The following is a 16353-nucleotide window of genomic DNA, read 5'->3' as shown; positions in this document are numbered from 1 at the left end:
CATTCCAACACTTCTGCTTGTCAGTAATTTAAGTAGATTTGTGACAGAGGTTAGATTCCTGGGATTAAGAAAAGTACAGTAAAACAACCACACTAGATATTAAAAAAAAGCTTCCTCTTTCTGTATTGAACTCTTTTGACTGACCTTATATCTCTCTGAAGAATGACTTCGGGGTTCTTCTGCCTCTTTGAGAAAAAAAACAATGAAACTTGAATTCTAAATGCAGAGAAGGCTTGATGCTTGATGCGCAGATATAAGAATTCTTTCTCATGACCCTTAATATAGTGTCTGCAGAATCAAATATTAAAAATAGGTAATTGTTAGTATAATTTGAATGTTTATTAAACAGATAAAATAATAGATGTATCATTTTATTTAGGACATATTTATTGAGTAGGGAAAATAACTAACCAAAAATGAATTGCAAGTGGAAGGCTCGCTACTGCCTTCTCCCTTTTTTTTAAACCCCCCTGTAATGAGGAAAGTTACCCTAAATCTTTTTTATTATCTCTATACCTGGAGTTTCATTAACAAGTACAGTTGGACTGACCAGGGTCTTGCAGCAGGAGAGAAAGTAAGAGCAAGCCTTACAAAGAATTCCTGTGTCATGGGGTTCACACTTACCTGTGTTCTATAGGACTGTTTGTGCTGAACTGAGCATCTTCGACCCCAAGTTGAGAGTACACAAGCTCAACATGGTGTGAAATTACTTCACTGCCATTCACATTCATTAGAGTTATATTGTTACCAACCACAGGAGTGACTGGTTTCTATACCAAAACTGCTTTGTGAAAGTAAAGTACTGCTTTGTGAATTTTACCTTAAAACATTACAAGGCACAGGGCTAACCATGAGACAGGAATGTTTTTGTTTTTTAATTAGCATAGCTTTCCTTACCATGATAGGATTAAGACCATAAGAAGTCAGAAGTTGGGAAAAGTATGCTTGAATGAGTCCCTTAAAAGGGTATTTTGTTAAATCAGTTTGGTGGGTTTTGGTGGGTTTTTTGGGGGGTAGGGGGGTGGAACGCAGTGTGTTTGGGTCTTACTCCTGGCTCTGCACTCAGGGATCACTCCTAGTTGAACCATAAGGAGTGGCAGGGATCAAACTCGGACACTGTAAGGAAAACACCTTAATTGCTGTCCTGTCTCTCTAGCTCCAGTATACTCAAGTTTTGAGAGTGATATTTATTGTGCAGGCTAGCTATTATATATATTACAATTAATTATTTGGTAATCATCATAGCAATTTATTTAAGCAGAAATCATCAATGGATGCTTAATTGCGTCACCAAATTTTCAACCAGTGAAATGTAAAAATGTTAAAAGAGTTACATTCTTTAAAAGTATTAGAAACATGATTTAAGAGTTTTTATAATCACCTAGGAACGAGTGGTCACTCAAATGAATATCTAAAGAAGTCAAGGTTTTTCATAAAGAAGTTTGACATGGTTTTAGACAGAATCATAGAATAATTCACTTTCAAGAAGGAATTTATTTTTTCTTTTGAATTTTGGATCAAAATGGGCACTATTTCTGGGGTCATCTCTTGTCTTATGCTTGAGAGACCATTTGGTGCTAGGATGACCTACCTCTAGATCCAAGAAGGCAATTTAGTGAATGTCTGATTTTTTTGTGTGGAAAAGATGAAGATATAGCCTCCGTGATACGTTAAATAAGTACTTAATTGAATGACCATACTCAAGATTGATTGGTTGCCAACTCATAAATGGTTTCTGGTATTTCAGAGATCTATTCTCAGCACTGTTCTGAACTTTAATAACTTAGATTAAGACATTGATCATATAGATCACATTTTCAAATGACATCTGGAAGAGATAGGCAAAGTGTTATGAGACTGAAACCGAGGAGTTGAAGGAATATGGCAGTTGGGAATAATAAGCAGGAATATAACAAGGTAAATCTGATTGGCATAAATTCTACAAGGATAAGCAACCCCTGGATAATGAGTGAAAGGTAAAAAATATTTGATTTATGGAAAATTAATATGCCAATGTCCATAGTAATAAAATATATTGATTTGCTTAACTGTTTGAACATGTATCTAATAGGTTTGTCAGAAAAATGGAAACGATATTAGCATTTCAAACAAAAGACAAATACAAGGACTTATTTAAATGAGGGCTAGAAGGCTCAAAGAGCAGAGGGGTACAGGAGACCAAGCTGATCTTAGCACAGGAATAGGGCATGCAGCTGCTACTCCAAGTGCTGAGAAACAAAAGGGAAGGTTCTCTTCATTTAAAGATACATGGTGGGGAGGGGGAGAGCACTAATTGAGGAGCCACTCTTCGCTGCTGACAGTAGTGAAATCCATATTACTTAAAGAAGATGTTGATTGATATAAGAAATCAAAATGTTTAAATTAAAATGTGACAGCAACTGAATTATTCTCCCATCTTTAATTTGATGCTGAAAATTAAGCATGAAAGTAATCTGACCTCAGGGTGGGTATGTGGCTCAGCAGTAGAACACTGCCCCCCCATGTGTGAGTCCCTGGGTTTGAGCCCCTCACACTGGAAAAACAAAACTGATCTCAATGTGTCTCTTACTCCCTTCACCTGCAAACCTTTTCAGTGACTTTATCTCCTACCTCGGATGAATTACTGTGTGACTCCTCAGAAAGTAAATAAGTGCATAGAGAAATTTGAACAGGGATCTACCAAGACTAAAACAAACTGTTTCATGGACTAAACATTCCTTTTAATGGGTATTTTTTAATCATTAACTTTGTTTGTACTAACTTCTTAAGCATTGTGGAGTGCATTTAATACTGTTTTAAGGTAAAAATTCTTTGTCGTGCACAGAAATACTGAAGAACAGAGTCTGGAATTGATTCCTTTCTCTCTCTCTCTCTCTCTCTTTTTTTTTTTTATCTTCTTCCCCCAAATATTGCTGCTGTAGGTCGGTAACAGATCCAAGAGATGGAAAGAGAGTAGCACTCAAAAAGATGCCCAACGTCTTCCAGAATCTGGTCTCTTGCAAAAGGGTCTTCCGGGAATTGAAGATGTTGTGTTTTTTTAAACATGATAATGTAAGTGAAATTGGTGTTTGAGATAAACCATTTTCTAAATGTTTCCTAATGTGTAGAAAAAAAAGAAAGTTTTTAAAGAGTACATGCAAGTAAGATTTGAAAGTCAGCTATAATTTTATATAAAACACTCTTAAGAACAGTAAACATACGAGTGAGGTCATAGGAAAGAACCTCTTTTTTTTTAGGGATAAGGATTAGGGCTTATCAGTGCTTAGGGCTTACTTCTGGCTCTTCCTTTGAGATCACTCCTGGTGAGCTGTGGGGTGCCAGGAAACTAACCTTACTGCATTGGCCTTGTGCAAGGCAAGTGCCCTACTCCCTGCACTCTCTCTCCACCCCAGGAAAATGCCAAGGATAGACTTCTGACTCCACATTCTTACTGAAAAGAAAGGACCCAAAGTTCCTGAAGCATATATTTTTAATTCTTTGGTATCTACTCTTGGCTTCATGCTTAGAGATTGAACCCAAGCCTCCTGCATGAAAAGCATGTGCTTCAGTTCTTTGAGCCATCTCTGTGTTCCTATATTCTTTATATCTTTGTGATCATCTTAAATTTTCATTCTAAGAGTTGAGGGTGTAGCTCAATGGTAATGCATATGCCTTGCATGCAGGAGGCCTGGGTTCAGTCCCCAGCACCACAGGGAAAAATATTTTACTGTCTATTTTTGTGCTTTTCTATTTTTTTTTCCGTTCTTTTTTTAGGGGAGTGCTTCCAGAAATGTTGGGGCCACCAGTGCTACACCTAGTGGTGCTTGGGAATTTATGTGGTGCTGGGGATCGGATCTGGTACCTTATGCATATCAGACATGTGAGCTCCAGACCTTTCAGCTATCTCCCTGGCCCTTTTAAGTGTTTTTCAAGTTTGATAGCATATTAAAATCATCCAGGTACTTAGTTAATCCACGTTTTGTTTCTCTTTGGGGATGGAAGAGCTTCCCACGTAGTGCTTTGGTGAGTTGCTGCCACTCATGGTGATACTCCACCAACCTGACCAAGGCAGTTCAGTGTTCGGGCCCCAAGTTGCTGAGCTCTGGCCCTGCTGGAGACCGCCAGGGCCACCCTGAAGGTGCTCAGGTACTTTCAAGGATGCACCTCATGTCAAGGAGCTGTGCAGGATCAGGGGTCAAGCCTGTTGTGCACATGCAGAACATGATCTCCTGGTTGCTGAGTTATCTCCTGGGCCTTTTAGTCACTTTTTACTGGTGCTTTAAAAAATTAAGCTGTAAAATTGGATGGCTTCTACAAGGTCTAGCCTTGTAGAATTAGGAAACATGAAATCTCTCTAAGTTTAAGATTGACTTTTGAATGTGGTACACTTTCCATTTTCGATGTCTTTTAAAGACTATATGCTATTAAACATTTTAAATCACATCGAAAAGGAGTGTATGTTTGTAGAGAAAATAGATTGGGAAAAGATCACAGCTGAGGGGTTTATTAAGGGAAACCCAGAATTTTTTTTTTCCCCATGCCAGAGAATGAACCCAGAGCTCCCACTTTACCACATACCCAAGTCCCCAAATTAGGTACTTTATATAAACAGTGATAAAATCTATGTGAATTACAAGATTTATTGATCATAAGATAAATATCATTTGACACAAAGCAAATGTTAATGACTACTTGGGGAACAGTACCAATAGACAACATAAAAATAGTTTAAGATTTAAGAAAATAGGGGCTGGAGCGGGTAGGGCGCACAGCGGGTAGGGCGTTTGCCTTGCACACAGACAACCCGGACTTGATTCCCAACATCCCATCTGGTCCCCTGAGCACCACCAGGAGTAATTCCTGAGTGCAGAGCCAGGAGTAACCCCTGAGCATCACCAGGTGTGACCCAAAAACAAAACAAAACAAACAAACAAAAAAAAGAGATAGACTAAATTAGGAAAAAAAAAAGATTTAAGAAAATAATTGGCCTAATTTTGAGTGATCCCTTTTTGATCTCTTACTATTTTATTTTGTATCTTGTAGCACTGTCATCCTGTTGCTTGCCGTTTGCTCTAGTGGGTACCAGTAACATTTCCATTGTGAGACTTGTTGTTACTGTTTTTGGCGTATTGAATACGCCAAGGGGAGCTTGCCAGGCTCTGCTGTGCGGGCAGGATACTCTCAGTAGCTTGCCGGGCTCTCTGAGAGGGACAGAGGAGTCGAACCCGGGTCAGCTGCATGCAAGGCAAATACCCTACCCACTGTGCTACAGCTCTAGTCTTAGTTTAAAAAAATTTTTTAATTTGAATTTTAATCCACACCCAGCAGTTACTTAAGGGTTACTCCTGCTCTGGTGCAGTGCTCAGGGATGTCTCCCAGCAATGCTAGGGGGACCATGCAATGCAGAAGATGGATCCTGAGCCTCCAGCATGCTAAGCTGGTGCCTCTACCCAGCGATCTGTTTTCTGCCCCCCTTTCCCTCAATATTTCAGATCAGACTATGTTAAATATTTTAGATCAGACTATGCGGGGAAGCAGTTTTTCCTCAGAAAAACAGTAAGCTACTATCAGTTAGCTTACTTACGCCATTTCGAGCCAATTGACTGACTGGTTTGAGAGAAAAAGGCTTTCCTCCACTAAACCTGAATTGAAAGTGGTATATGTAAAAGTGTACTTGAACTTGCTGGCTAATTAGTCTCTTAGTACTTGTTTTCACAAAGTAAATAGCACTGTAGTACTGTTGTCCTGTTGTTCATCGATTTGCTCGAGCAGGCACCAGTAACGTCTTCATTGTGAGACTTGTTATTGTTTTGGTATATCAAACAGCTTGCCAGGCTCTGTCCTGCAGGCGGGATACTCTCAGTAGCTTGCCGGGCTCTCTGAGAGGGATGTAGGAATCGAACCTGGGTCGGCTGCATTCAAGGCAAATGCCCTACCCACTGTGCTATAGCTCCAGTCCAAAGAAAATAAGTACTGAAAAATAGTATCAGAAAAATAACTTGAGTGCCAATCCAAATTGCCCATTTTTACCAATTCCTCAAATTTTGTAAGTGGTTTAGAATAATATCTGATGTCTCTTGATTATTTTTCCTCAAGTTTGCTTATTACTAAAGAATACAAATTTTATGTACAATGCCGAAGATTCAAATTAAGTTTTTCTCCACAGTAGAGAACTAGGTGGCATCAGAAATTGGCTTACTGCAGCTTTCAATGGTGTATTATATCCAGAACTCTCTTGGCTTCTTTCATAAAGAAGGGATGGTGTAATAATCCTCTCTTTGTATATATTGTATCTTTGCTAATGACTCATTCTATATAGTAATGAACTAACAAAGGCATTGTCAGTGTGGAGTTTGTAAGAAAAGAAACTAACTGAATTCTTAAGACTCATTCATATTAGAAGACAGCAATATTTGTTTGGAGCTTCTGAACTCTGTCATAGGAGTGCTTATGACTTTTTGTTTTGTTTTGGGCCACACCTAGCCGTGCTCAGGGTTTACACAGTTCACTTTTTTTTCTTTTTGGGTCACACCCGGCAATGCTCAGGGGTTACTCCTGGCTTTGCAGTCAGGAATCACTCCTGGCAGTGTTCAGGGGACCATATGGGATTCTGGGAATCTAATCTGGATCAGCTGCATGCAAGGCAAATACCCTACCCGCTATGCTATTGCTCCAGCCGCAACCAGCTCACTTTTTGGGGAAACCATGGCAGTATCGGAAATTGAACCTGGAAATTGAACTCTTCTTGCATGTAAAACATGCTACAGCCTGTGGAGCTGTCTGCCTGGCCCCAGTGAAGGGGTTCATAACTTTTATGGGAATGTTCAGAAGTGAGGCAACTGAAGATGACATGGCATCCCTGTATTATACACAATAAATTTATGCTGTGCTCTAAGATTTATCTTCAAAAGCTTTTCAGAGCCAGCCGGGTATCTATGGAATGCCAATATAAAAGCCAACTGGTGTTTGGTGTACTTCAGGCAACAAATGTTTATAGACTGTATCCTGTGTGCGAAGCTCAGTGCTCCTTTACATAGAGGATTCAAAGTTTAAAACATGTTTTTTGGGAAGAGGGAAAGGGGTGTATCAGTAACGGTAATATTAACCACAGTGCCTGAAAGGGGAAGAGGGTAGTTCCTGCAACTGAAGCCGAGCAGTTGCAGGGAAACTGGGTTTATTGGTAGAGGGAATAAAGGAATTAGTGTTGGAACCTCCTATGCCTGAAACAATATATGCAGTCTTAAATAATGGTAATTCATGGTTACTTAATGAAAACTAAAAAAAAAAAAATTGTTTTTGGAGTGGAGGGTGGGAAAGTAGACCAGATGTATGTTTAGCACTTGTTACTATGTATTAGGAAGTATCCTAGGTGCCTTATGTATGTTAATCAACTTAAGTATCTTATCAAATAGGGCTTATTATTCCTTATATAGAGGAGGTAGCCAAAGCTTAGAGTTAAGTAATTTGCTCAAAGTCAAAGTTGACAATAGTAAAGTCTAAATCTGTTTTTGCTTTAATGAGCATTTTTAGTGTGGATATTTCATAAACATCTTTTTTTTTTCTTTTTGGGTCATACCCAGCTATGCTCAGAGGTTACTCCTGGTTCTGCACTCAGGAATGACTCCTGGCGGTGCTTGGGGTCCATAAGGGATGCCGGGGATTGAACCTAGGTCAGCCACATGCAATGCAAATGCCCTACCCACTGTACTATCACTCCGGCCCCTTATAAATGTTATATATCTAAACTACATTAGCTTCTAGAAATTTCTACCCCCAATGAGTAATGTGATAAATACTATGATAGTGGTACTATGACAGTTTTAAATATGAATACAGAATAGTCTGTGTATAAAAAAAAGCTGGGCAACCAACTTTTGAAGTTGACTAGAATCACTCTGTGATCACATCTCAAATATTAAACTGGGTTCTTTGAGGTTGATGTCCAGGTGTCTTTTTCTTTCTTTCTTTCTTTCTTTCTTTCTTTCTTTCTTTCTTTCTTTCTTTCTTTCTTTCTTTCTTTCTTTCTTTCTTTCTAAGTTTTTCAATCGAATGTTGTCCTTATATTCAATTGACAAAGAGAAAGTGTACCTTATTTGATTAAATAGAAGGGATTGTCATGAGAGGGGATTAGAGAGTTTTGCCCAGCCATCATGAGAAGGTTGGATTTTTGTTTTGTTTTTTGTTTTTTGGGGGGTCACACCTAGCAATGCACAGGGGCTACTCCTGCCTTTGTACTCAGGAATTACCCCTGGCGGTGTTCAGGGGACCATATGGGATGCTGGGAATCAAACCCGGGTTGGCCGCGTGCAAGGCAAACGCCCTACCCGCTGTGTTATTGCTCCAGCCCCCAGAAGGTTGGATTTTAATTTGGATGACATTGTGTGTGTGTCAGAGAATAGTTTGGAGTCCTTTTTGCTACTGAACTAAAGTAAAAAATGTTGGCTTTTCTTTTGAACAGAAAAGTCATTATAATCAGCGTCTTTGTAATCAAAATCATTGATTTCAGTTGATCTGACTGATTAAGATATATATATATACATAGACATACAATACATACATACACACACACACACACACACACACACACACACACACACACACACACACACACACACATAGACACCACATCCACACTTTCCCCCCCAATAAGGGGGAAAAAACACCTTAAAGGATGGGGTGTTTGTCATTTTAAATTAGAACTTTGCCTTATATAGTAACTGATGGGTAAGGAAATTGTTTTAATTTCCCGTCATTAGACTTTATTAATTTTTTCGGTTTTGAATGCTTAGGAAGACCATATGGGATACAGGGAATTAAATATCTGGGTTCACCGCATGCAAAGCAAGTGCACTCTCTTCTCTGGCCCCGAAAGATAGGTATTTATAGGCTTAAAACTTCTAGTCAGAATCTGAGCATTATAAAATTGGGCAAAAATAGTCTCTATCTTCCTCACCTTTGCGGTTCTGTATGCATACATAGGCGCACATAATTTCAGCATGGAAAGCAACGATAGTACTTGTACTCTTTCATTATTTTTTATAGTGATCATACTGGCAGTGCTCAGGTGAGGATCTAAGGCCATTTCCAGCAGAACATAGGCAGTACAGCCTGCAGTGCTCTAGCTGGTAGTACTTAGGAACCATCAGGACCACATTTAGCAGTGCTCAGGGTAGGGGCCCAATTAGTGCCTGAGTCAGACTCAGGCTCCTACGCAAGCTAGGCATGCACTCTGCTGCTTGAGCTATCTCTCTGGCCACACAACCTTGTACCCTTTTGAGATCCTCCTTAGGGGCCATTGATTCCTACTAAGAGCCCTGTCTTGGGCTTATTTCTGTCCTTAACAGTCCCAATCAGCAGTCAGATCTCCTTAGAAGGTTGAGTGATTAGATGGTGACAGAAGAAAGAAGTCCCAGATAACTTCAATGATACAACTCTTAGAGTTACTTTTTCACAGTATTTTTGTTTAGGAATAAACCAAAGAGGGCTAGAAGCAAGAAACACACTTGCTTTTAATACTGCCAGCCTGTGTTCCATACCCGGCACCATGCATGGTCTCCTGAACACTGCCAGGAGTGATTCCTGAGAATCGAGCCAGGAGTAAGCTCTGAGCACCATTGGGTGTGTCCCAAAAGCTGGGGGGGGGGGGTAATTCACTTTTTTTTGCATTGTGTAATGGAAACAGATTTCTGATTATACAGGACAAGGAATTATACCAGGGGCTGGAGAGATAATACAGTGCTTATAGCACTTACCTTGCATACTACTGACCCAGATTTAATCCCCGGCACCCCATATGGTCTGAGCACAGGCTGTTGCGTTCCCCACCCCCAAAAGTTGAGGTCATACCATTTTGGTGGGCCAGAGGCAGCTGAACAGACTGAGTATATATTTTGCATGCATGAGACCCAGCTTTAATTCACTTCATTATAGAGACCTCTTGAACATTTCTAGAAGTGACTCCTCCCCACTCTCCCCCCCCAAAAAAAGCTCTGAACCAGGAGCTACCCTCAAGCAGCAAGCCAGGAATATGCCTTGTAAGCACCCCTAGGTGTAACCTGAAACTAATAAAAGTTAAAGAGGGCCAGAGCAATAGTACAGTAGGTAGGGTGCTTACCTTACATGCAGCAACCGAGGTTCGATCCCCGCAAGCCCCTCCAGGAGTGATCCTTGAGCACAGAGCCATGAGTAAGCCCTGAGCTCTGTGAATATGGGGGGAAAATTGTGGTCCTGAGCAGATTTAAGTAGTGGCCTCTTGGGGGCAAGAGTACAATGGATAGGCTGCTTGCCTTGCACACAGCAGGCCTGGGTTCAGTCCCCAGCAACCCGTATAATCCCCCAAGCAACAGTAGTACTTCCTGAATGCAGAACCAGGTATCTCTGAGCATTGCTGGATGTGACCCAAAAAACAAAAAAAAAAAAGGCATGCAAAAAAAGTCTCCTATCTCTGACACTACATATTGTCCCCTGAACCCAGAGTGCAAAGCAAGAGGTAAGCCTTGAGCACGACTGGGTATGGTTAAAACAAACAAAAATGGTTGAACAGAGTTGGAGATTCACTCCAACTGATATTGAAATACAGATAAAAGGATGAATTAATATTTTTTGGTGGGTTGGTTGGAGCCTCCATGTCAGTGCTCAGGGACTACTTATGGCTCTCTGCTCAGGGGTCATTCAGAACCAGTGCAGTACTGGGGATTGAACAGGATTGGATACATGCATGTGACTTAACCTCTTACTACCTCTGCCGCCCTTAAAAGTTTTTTTTTTGTTGTTTTAAGGAAAGTTTTTATCAATATTAGCCACTGGGATCTGCAACACTGTCAAAAGAGTTTCATGCATACACCATTCCAATACCATACCTGCCATCAGAGTGCCCATTGATAAATTCTTAACTGGGCAAGTAAAGCATTGACTTTTTTTAAATTATTATTATTATTTTAAAATTTATTTATTTTTAATTAGTGAATCACCGTGAGGGTTTGTTGTTTTTTTTTTTTTAAATAAAAAGCATGCCAGAGAGATAGTACAGTGGGTAAGATAATTGCATTTCACAACTGGGTTCAATCCCTAGCACCACCCCTCCAGGAGGACAGAAGTGATCCCTGAGTGCAGAGTCAGGAGTAAACCCTGAGCATAGCTGGGTGTGACCCAAAAAACAAAAGAAAGATAGAGACTGGGAATGCTGAGCCTAGTGATAAAGAGCTTGTCTTGCATGTGTGAGTCCCTAGATTTGGTCTCTAGCAACACCCCCCTCCCGCTGCCCCCCCCCACCGACATACACACACAAAAGAAGATTGTTATTAACATTAAGTACTCCAAATGAGATCAGCATTAACTATAAGAATGGAGGCTGGAGAGATAGTATAGCATGTACGTGTTTGCCTTGCATGCGGCTGACTCAGGTTTGATCCCCAACACCTTCTATGGTCCTTTGAGCACTCTCAGGACTAATTCCTGAGTGCAGAGCCAAGAGTAACCCCTGAGCATTGCTCGGTGTGTGGCTCAAAAGTAAAAACATGTTATAAGAATGAAAATATAGACCTCAGTGATATATCAAAAATGGTTTGTTTCAGAGTACTTTTGTTTTTTGTTTTCTTTCATGCTGAGTGTTCTGGGGGCTATTCCCAGCATCATGCTTGGGGCTCACTCACTGCAGTCCTGAGGGCCATACAGCATCCTGGGCTCCCCCATGCAAACCATGTGCTCCAGCCGTTTGAGCCATCTCTTTGACCATTAAGGATAGTTTTTAAGTAAATATTTAGTATATGAGGAGGATGGTTAGAAATAAACATTTTACTTGACATTTTTCAGACTGAGTTCTGTATCTAAATGTTACCAGTCCTACAAGAGCATCTCCAATCAAGAATTTTTGCCCATGGGGCAAAGACTTAATCAAGAATGTCACAAAGGAGGATAGCTAAATGGCTTATAAGAATGACAAGGTATTCAAAGTCATTAGAAAAATATATCTTAGAACTACAATGAGATACTATTATAAACCCAACAGAATAGCTAAAGTAAAGATTGCTTGCTACCCAGTATTGGCCAAAATTTGAATTTACTGAAACTTATCCATTGCTGGTGATCATGTAAATTTGTAAAAATTACTTACGAAAATTTACAATTTTACTAAAGCTAAATATAGACCTACCCAGTGACCCAGTAGCTTTACTCCTTGGTATATTCAAGACTAATTACTGATTGATCCCCCAAAAGATACATCTTTATTCATAATACCTAGAAATTGGAAATAACCCAAATGACTGCCAGTATAACTCTGAATAAGTACGTTGTGTTATATCCTATTCATAAATGGTTGGCGAGACATCAATAAAAAATATAAACTACTCATCTACACTTCACCATGGATTGATCTCACAGGCATATCAAATAAAAAAAAGCCATCTGCACACAAGACTTAATTCTCTCAGTCAATTTATATAAATGAAGTTCAAGAATAGTTAAAACAAATGTATAATGATAAAAATAAGCACAGTGGTAACTCTGAACAGGGTTGACTTTTGATTTGACAGGGTAAGAGAGCCTCCTGGGATATTGAGATGCTTAAATTCTTGATCTAAAATTTAATCCATGAAGTTAAAAAATGCATCACTTTATATAGAGAAATCATTCAAATTATACATTTATGATTTGTGTATTTTATGTTATGGTCTATAAGAATCACCATAACAATCTGCCATGAAGCATTTTAAATGTATTAGGGAAGGATATTTTATGAGCTGTTTAGTTTCTCATCTTTATATTTAGAATTGAGACTATCATAGCAATCATTCTTTAATCAAGAACTGAAAACATGGCATTTACTCTTCATGTGTCCAGTTTGTAATGAATCTTCTAACATTCATAGACATTAAAATTCTAAAAAGCATTACCATAATGAGTTTTTGTCCAGTTCATAAGACACTTGAGGTGTAGCTTGAGACACTGTTTGGTAGCTATCATTATTTAAGAATGTAGCATTAGATAATTTTTCAGTTTCAGACAAATCCATTCATTGTTTTAGTTTGAGATAGTTTGAAGAGTTGGTGGTATTTTGGGATAGTTTGGTTCTTTTAACAGTCTGTATTTAAGTATCTTAATATTTAAATTATATAGTAAGGGACCCAGAACATGTTTTAGTGGCTTAGGCATTTAAGTCTTGCACTTAACCCTTTACAAATACAAGGTTGAGATTCAAGCCCTGATGCTTCAGCATGTGCTGAGGTGACCTTGACTGTCCAGTGGTCTGGTATCCTCTGTGTTTTGGGGGAAGGGGCTGAGGGAAAAAAAAAAACTGTAAGACTGATCTCTCACACTATATTCCCACAGAAAATAGTTGGAGTTTTAGGATTTTTACTACTTATAGGGAGTCAGGGTGCTGGAGAGATAGCTGAAAGGGCAGAGTGCATACTTTGCATGCAGGAGGTCTGGATTTGATTTCTAGCAACACAGGGATCCTTGAGCACCATCGTGTGTGGCCTCAAAACAAAAATAAATGGAAAAAAAATAGGTACAAAATCTGCAGTTTGAAATTCTGCTACTATAACCTATTTGCATCACTTCTGAGATGTTTGGACCAGTCTTCTGTTTGCTTAGACCAATTTCTAGTCTAAACACTGTTTTTGCCACCTAGAAATACAGTAATAACAATCTCTGATAAACCTTTGAGACATATATATACATATATGTATATATAGCACTGTTGTCCCGTTATTCATTGATTTGCTCGAGTGGCATCAGTAACGTCTCCATCGTGAGACTTGTTACTGTTTTTGGCATATCAAATACACCACGGATAGCTTGCCAGGCTCTGCTGTCCGGACGGGATACTCTCGGTAGCTTGCCGGGCTCTCTGAGAGGGACGGAGGAATCAAACCCAGGTCAGCCTTGTGCAAGGCAAAAGCCCTACCCACTGTGCTATCACTCCCTATAGCTCTCTCTATCTCTCCACAAGGTTGAAAAGGAACTTCTTATCCATGTACTCCACAATACCAGGGAAATAAAATGAAAATTAAGTTTCTCAAAGCCTTAATAGAGCAGAAAATGAAGCAACTAAGATCTCTTCTTTAAGGGCATGCACTTAACATTTTTCACCCAAAACATTAGGCTCTGAAACCTCATCAGAGTTTTCCAAAATGCAAGAGGACCTGTGTCACATTGCCCATAAAGGTGAGTTTTCTAATGTTTTGGGTGAAACTTTTGATATAGAAAGAAAAAAAAACACAGTGTAAAACAGGCATTTAAAAATTTCCAGACAGAGTATAAATTAGGTTCCTGGGCTAGAGCAACAGTACAATAGTAGCATGCTTGCCTTGCATGTAGCCAACTGAGTTCTATTCCCGGGGCTGGAGCTATTTTACAGCAGGTAGGGCATTTTCCTTGCACAAGGCTGACCTGGGTTCAATCCCTGGCATCACATATGCTACCGTGAGCACTGCCAGGAGTAATTCCTGAGTGCAGAGCCAGGAGTAACCCCTGTGGATCACTGGGTGTGACCCAAAAAAGTGGAAAAAAACAAAAACACCTGAGTTCTATTCCCAGTACCCTGATACGGTTCTCTAAGCCCTGTTTTTTTTTTTTTTTTTTAATGTTTTCTTGAATGCAAAGTCGGAAAGAAGTAAGCCCTAGCTCAGCTGGATATGAGCCCAAAACAAAAATAAAATAGGCTCTAGACATACTTGACCTATCTCCCCTTTTCAGGGAAAAAGAAAAATCACTCAAGTCTTTCTGAAAATCTACCTTCTTTAAATGACTCTACAGAACTGTACCCTTCTTCCCCCAACTCCCCATCCCCGCATTGCTGGTTACAGTCCACTAGTCCTGGGTTGGGGGCTGGGGAGGTGCACAGTAAACCACTTCAGAAAATACTGATTTAAAATATTGTACCTTTGAAGCTAATAGTCACAGCTAAATGCTTTGGTGCAAATGTCTAACCCCTGTTTTATATGGCTCCACAAAAAGCCTCATCAAATTTAGAGTAAGAAAGCCTCATTCTTCTCCATCAAGGTTCTAAATGTATGGTTGTCACTTTCCTCTAGATAACCTCTAATTATAGCAGATAGATTTGAAGTGTAAAATAGCTTTGTCTAATGGACGCTGTCACTCATTACATTCTGTTTTCCCCCAAGACAGGATATATGTTGTTCAGATACAGAATTGAGAATCCAAAAGATGTCAAGTAAAACATTAATTTCTAGCTGCTTTCCTCAGCATCAAATATTCATGTTAAAATTGTTCTGTCGCATAATGAGAAATGAATTTACGTGAATTTGTGACACACTTGCTAATTATAGGTTTTTCTTTAAATATAGAAATGAGGGGGTCAGTGAAATAGTTCACAGGGCTAGAGAGCATGATTTGCATGCAGAGGCCCCAAGTTCAATCCTGAGCACTTCATCCCCCTCCTCAGCCCTTCGCTCTAGAGGTGGGCTCAACCACTGAATGGGAGGTCTGAGAAAAGATAATTTCTTTTCATAGTAATAAAAAAATTATTGGAGAAACTGGAAATTTTATTATTTTCCACTTAGCCAAGATTTTAAGTCTACGAATATTTTCAGTCAGGAAAAATAGATTTGGATTAGGGGAGGAGAGTCCTCCCAGACAGTGCTCAGGGGCCACAGTTGACATTTAACTAAGCATTGCTGTTAGGGCCCCACCATCTGTCACTTCCCCTAGCACTGCTTCTATGTATAATGAGTTTTTAAAATATGGTTGTATTTCAGTGCCTGTAATGTAAACCATAATGCCAAAAGGAGAGAGAGAGAAAAGAGAGAATAAAGAGAGAATAAAAATGGAGAGGGGGAAAGTGCCAGCCATAGAGGCAGAGTGGGGTGGGAGCAGAAGAGAAACTGGGGACACTGGTGGTGAGAAATGTACACTGCTGAAGGGATGGGTATTGGAACATTGCATCACTGTAACCAAATCACAAATAGTTTTGTAACTGTATCTCACAATGATTGAATAAAAATTTGTGAAAGAAAATATGGTTATATGATTTATATGTTTTATATGGTGGCATACAGTATATATGGTGTACGTGTGTGTGTGTGTGATTTTGTTTTTTGGTTTTGGAACTACACCCAGCCTTGCTCAGGGCTTTCTTACTGTGCTTAGGAATCACTTCTAATCATGCTTGGGGAATCATATGTGGTACTGGAATTGAACTCTGGTCAGCTGTGATAGTACAGTCAACACTGTATTCTCTCTCTCAGGTCTCTGTTTGATATATTTGATAGCAATTGTTACATTGGTAGTGTATTGCTTCTCTTATACACCTGAATTTAGTTGTCAGTGTCTTCTTCATCCTAGCCTCTTCTATTTTGTGCTTGGAATAAAATTTTAAAATGCAAACTTAAATCAAAAGTGCACTCCTGG

At 39.5% G+C, this 16353-nt stretch overlaps 1 protein-coding gene across 1 annotated transcript in view; it reads left to right on the top strand.

Moving 5' to 3' along the window:
• The window catches only part of NLK (nemo like kinase), a 147513-nt gene that overhangs the window by 68209 nt on the left and 62951 nt on the right, over window positions 1-16353 (top strand). The window contains exon 2 of the mRNA XM_055131283.1: window positions 2922-3051. Coding sequence (XP_054987258.1) covers window positions 2922-3051 — 130 coding nt within the window. The remainder of the gene's footprint in view (window positions 1-2921; window positions 3052-16353) is intronic.

The sequence above is a fragment of the Sorex araneus genome, chromosome 3 (genome assembly GCF_027595985.1).
Source record: "Sorex araneus isolate mSorAra2 chromosome 3, mSorAra2.pri, whole genome shotgun sequence".
NCBI lineage: Eukaryota > Metazoa > Chordata > Mammalia > Eulipotyphla > Soricidae > Sorex > Sorex araneus.
The sequence above is the reverse complement of the archived record's forward strand: the minus strand, read 5'-3'. Positions and strand labels throughout refer to the sequence as shown.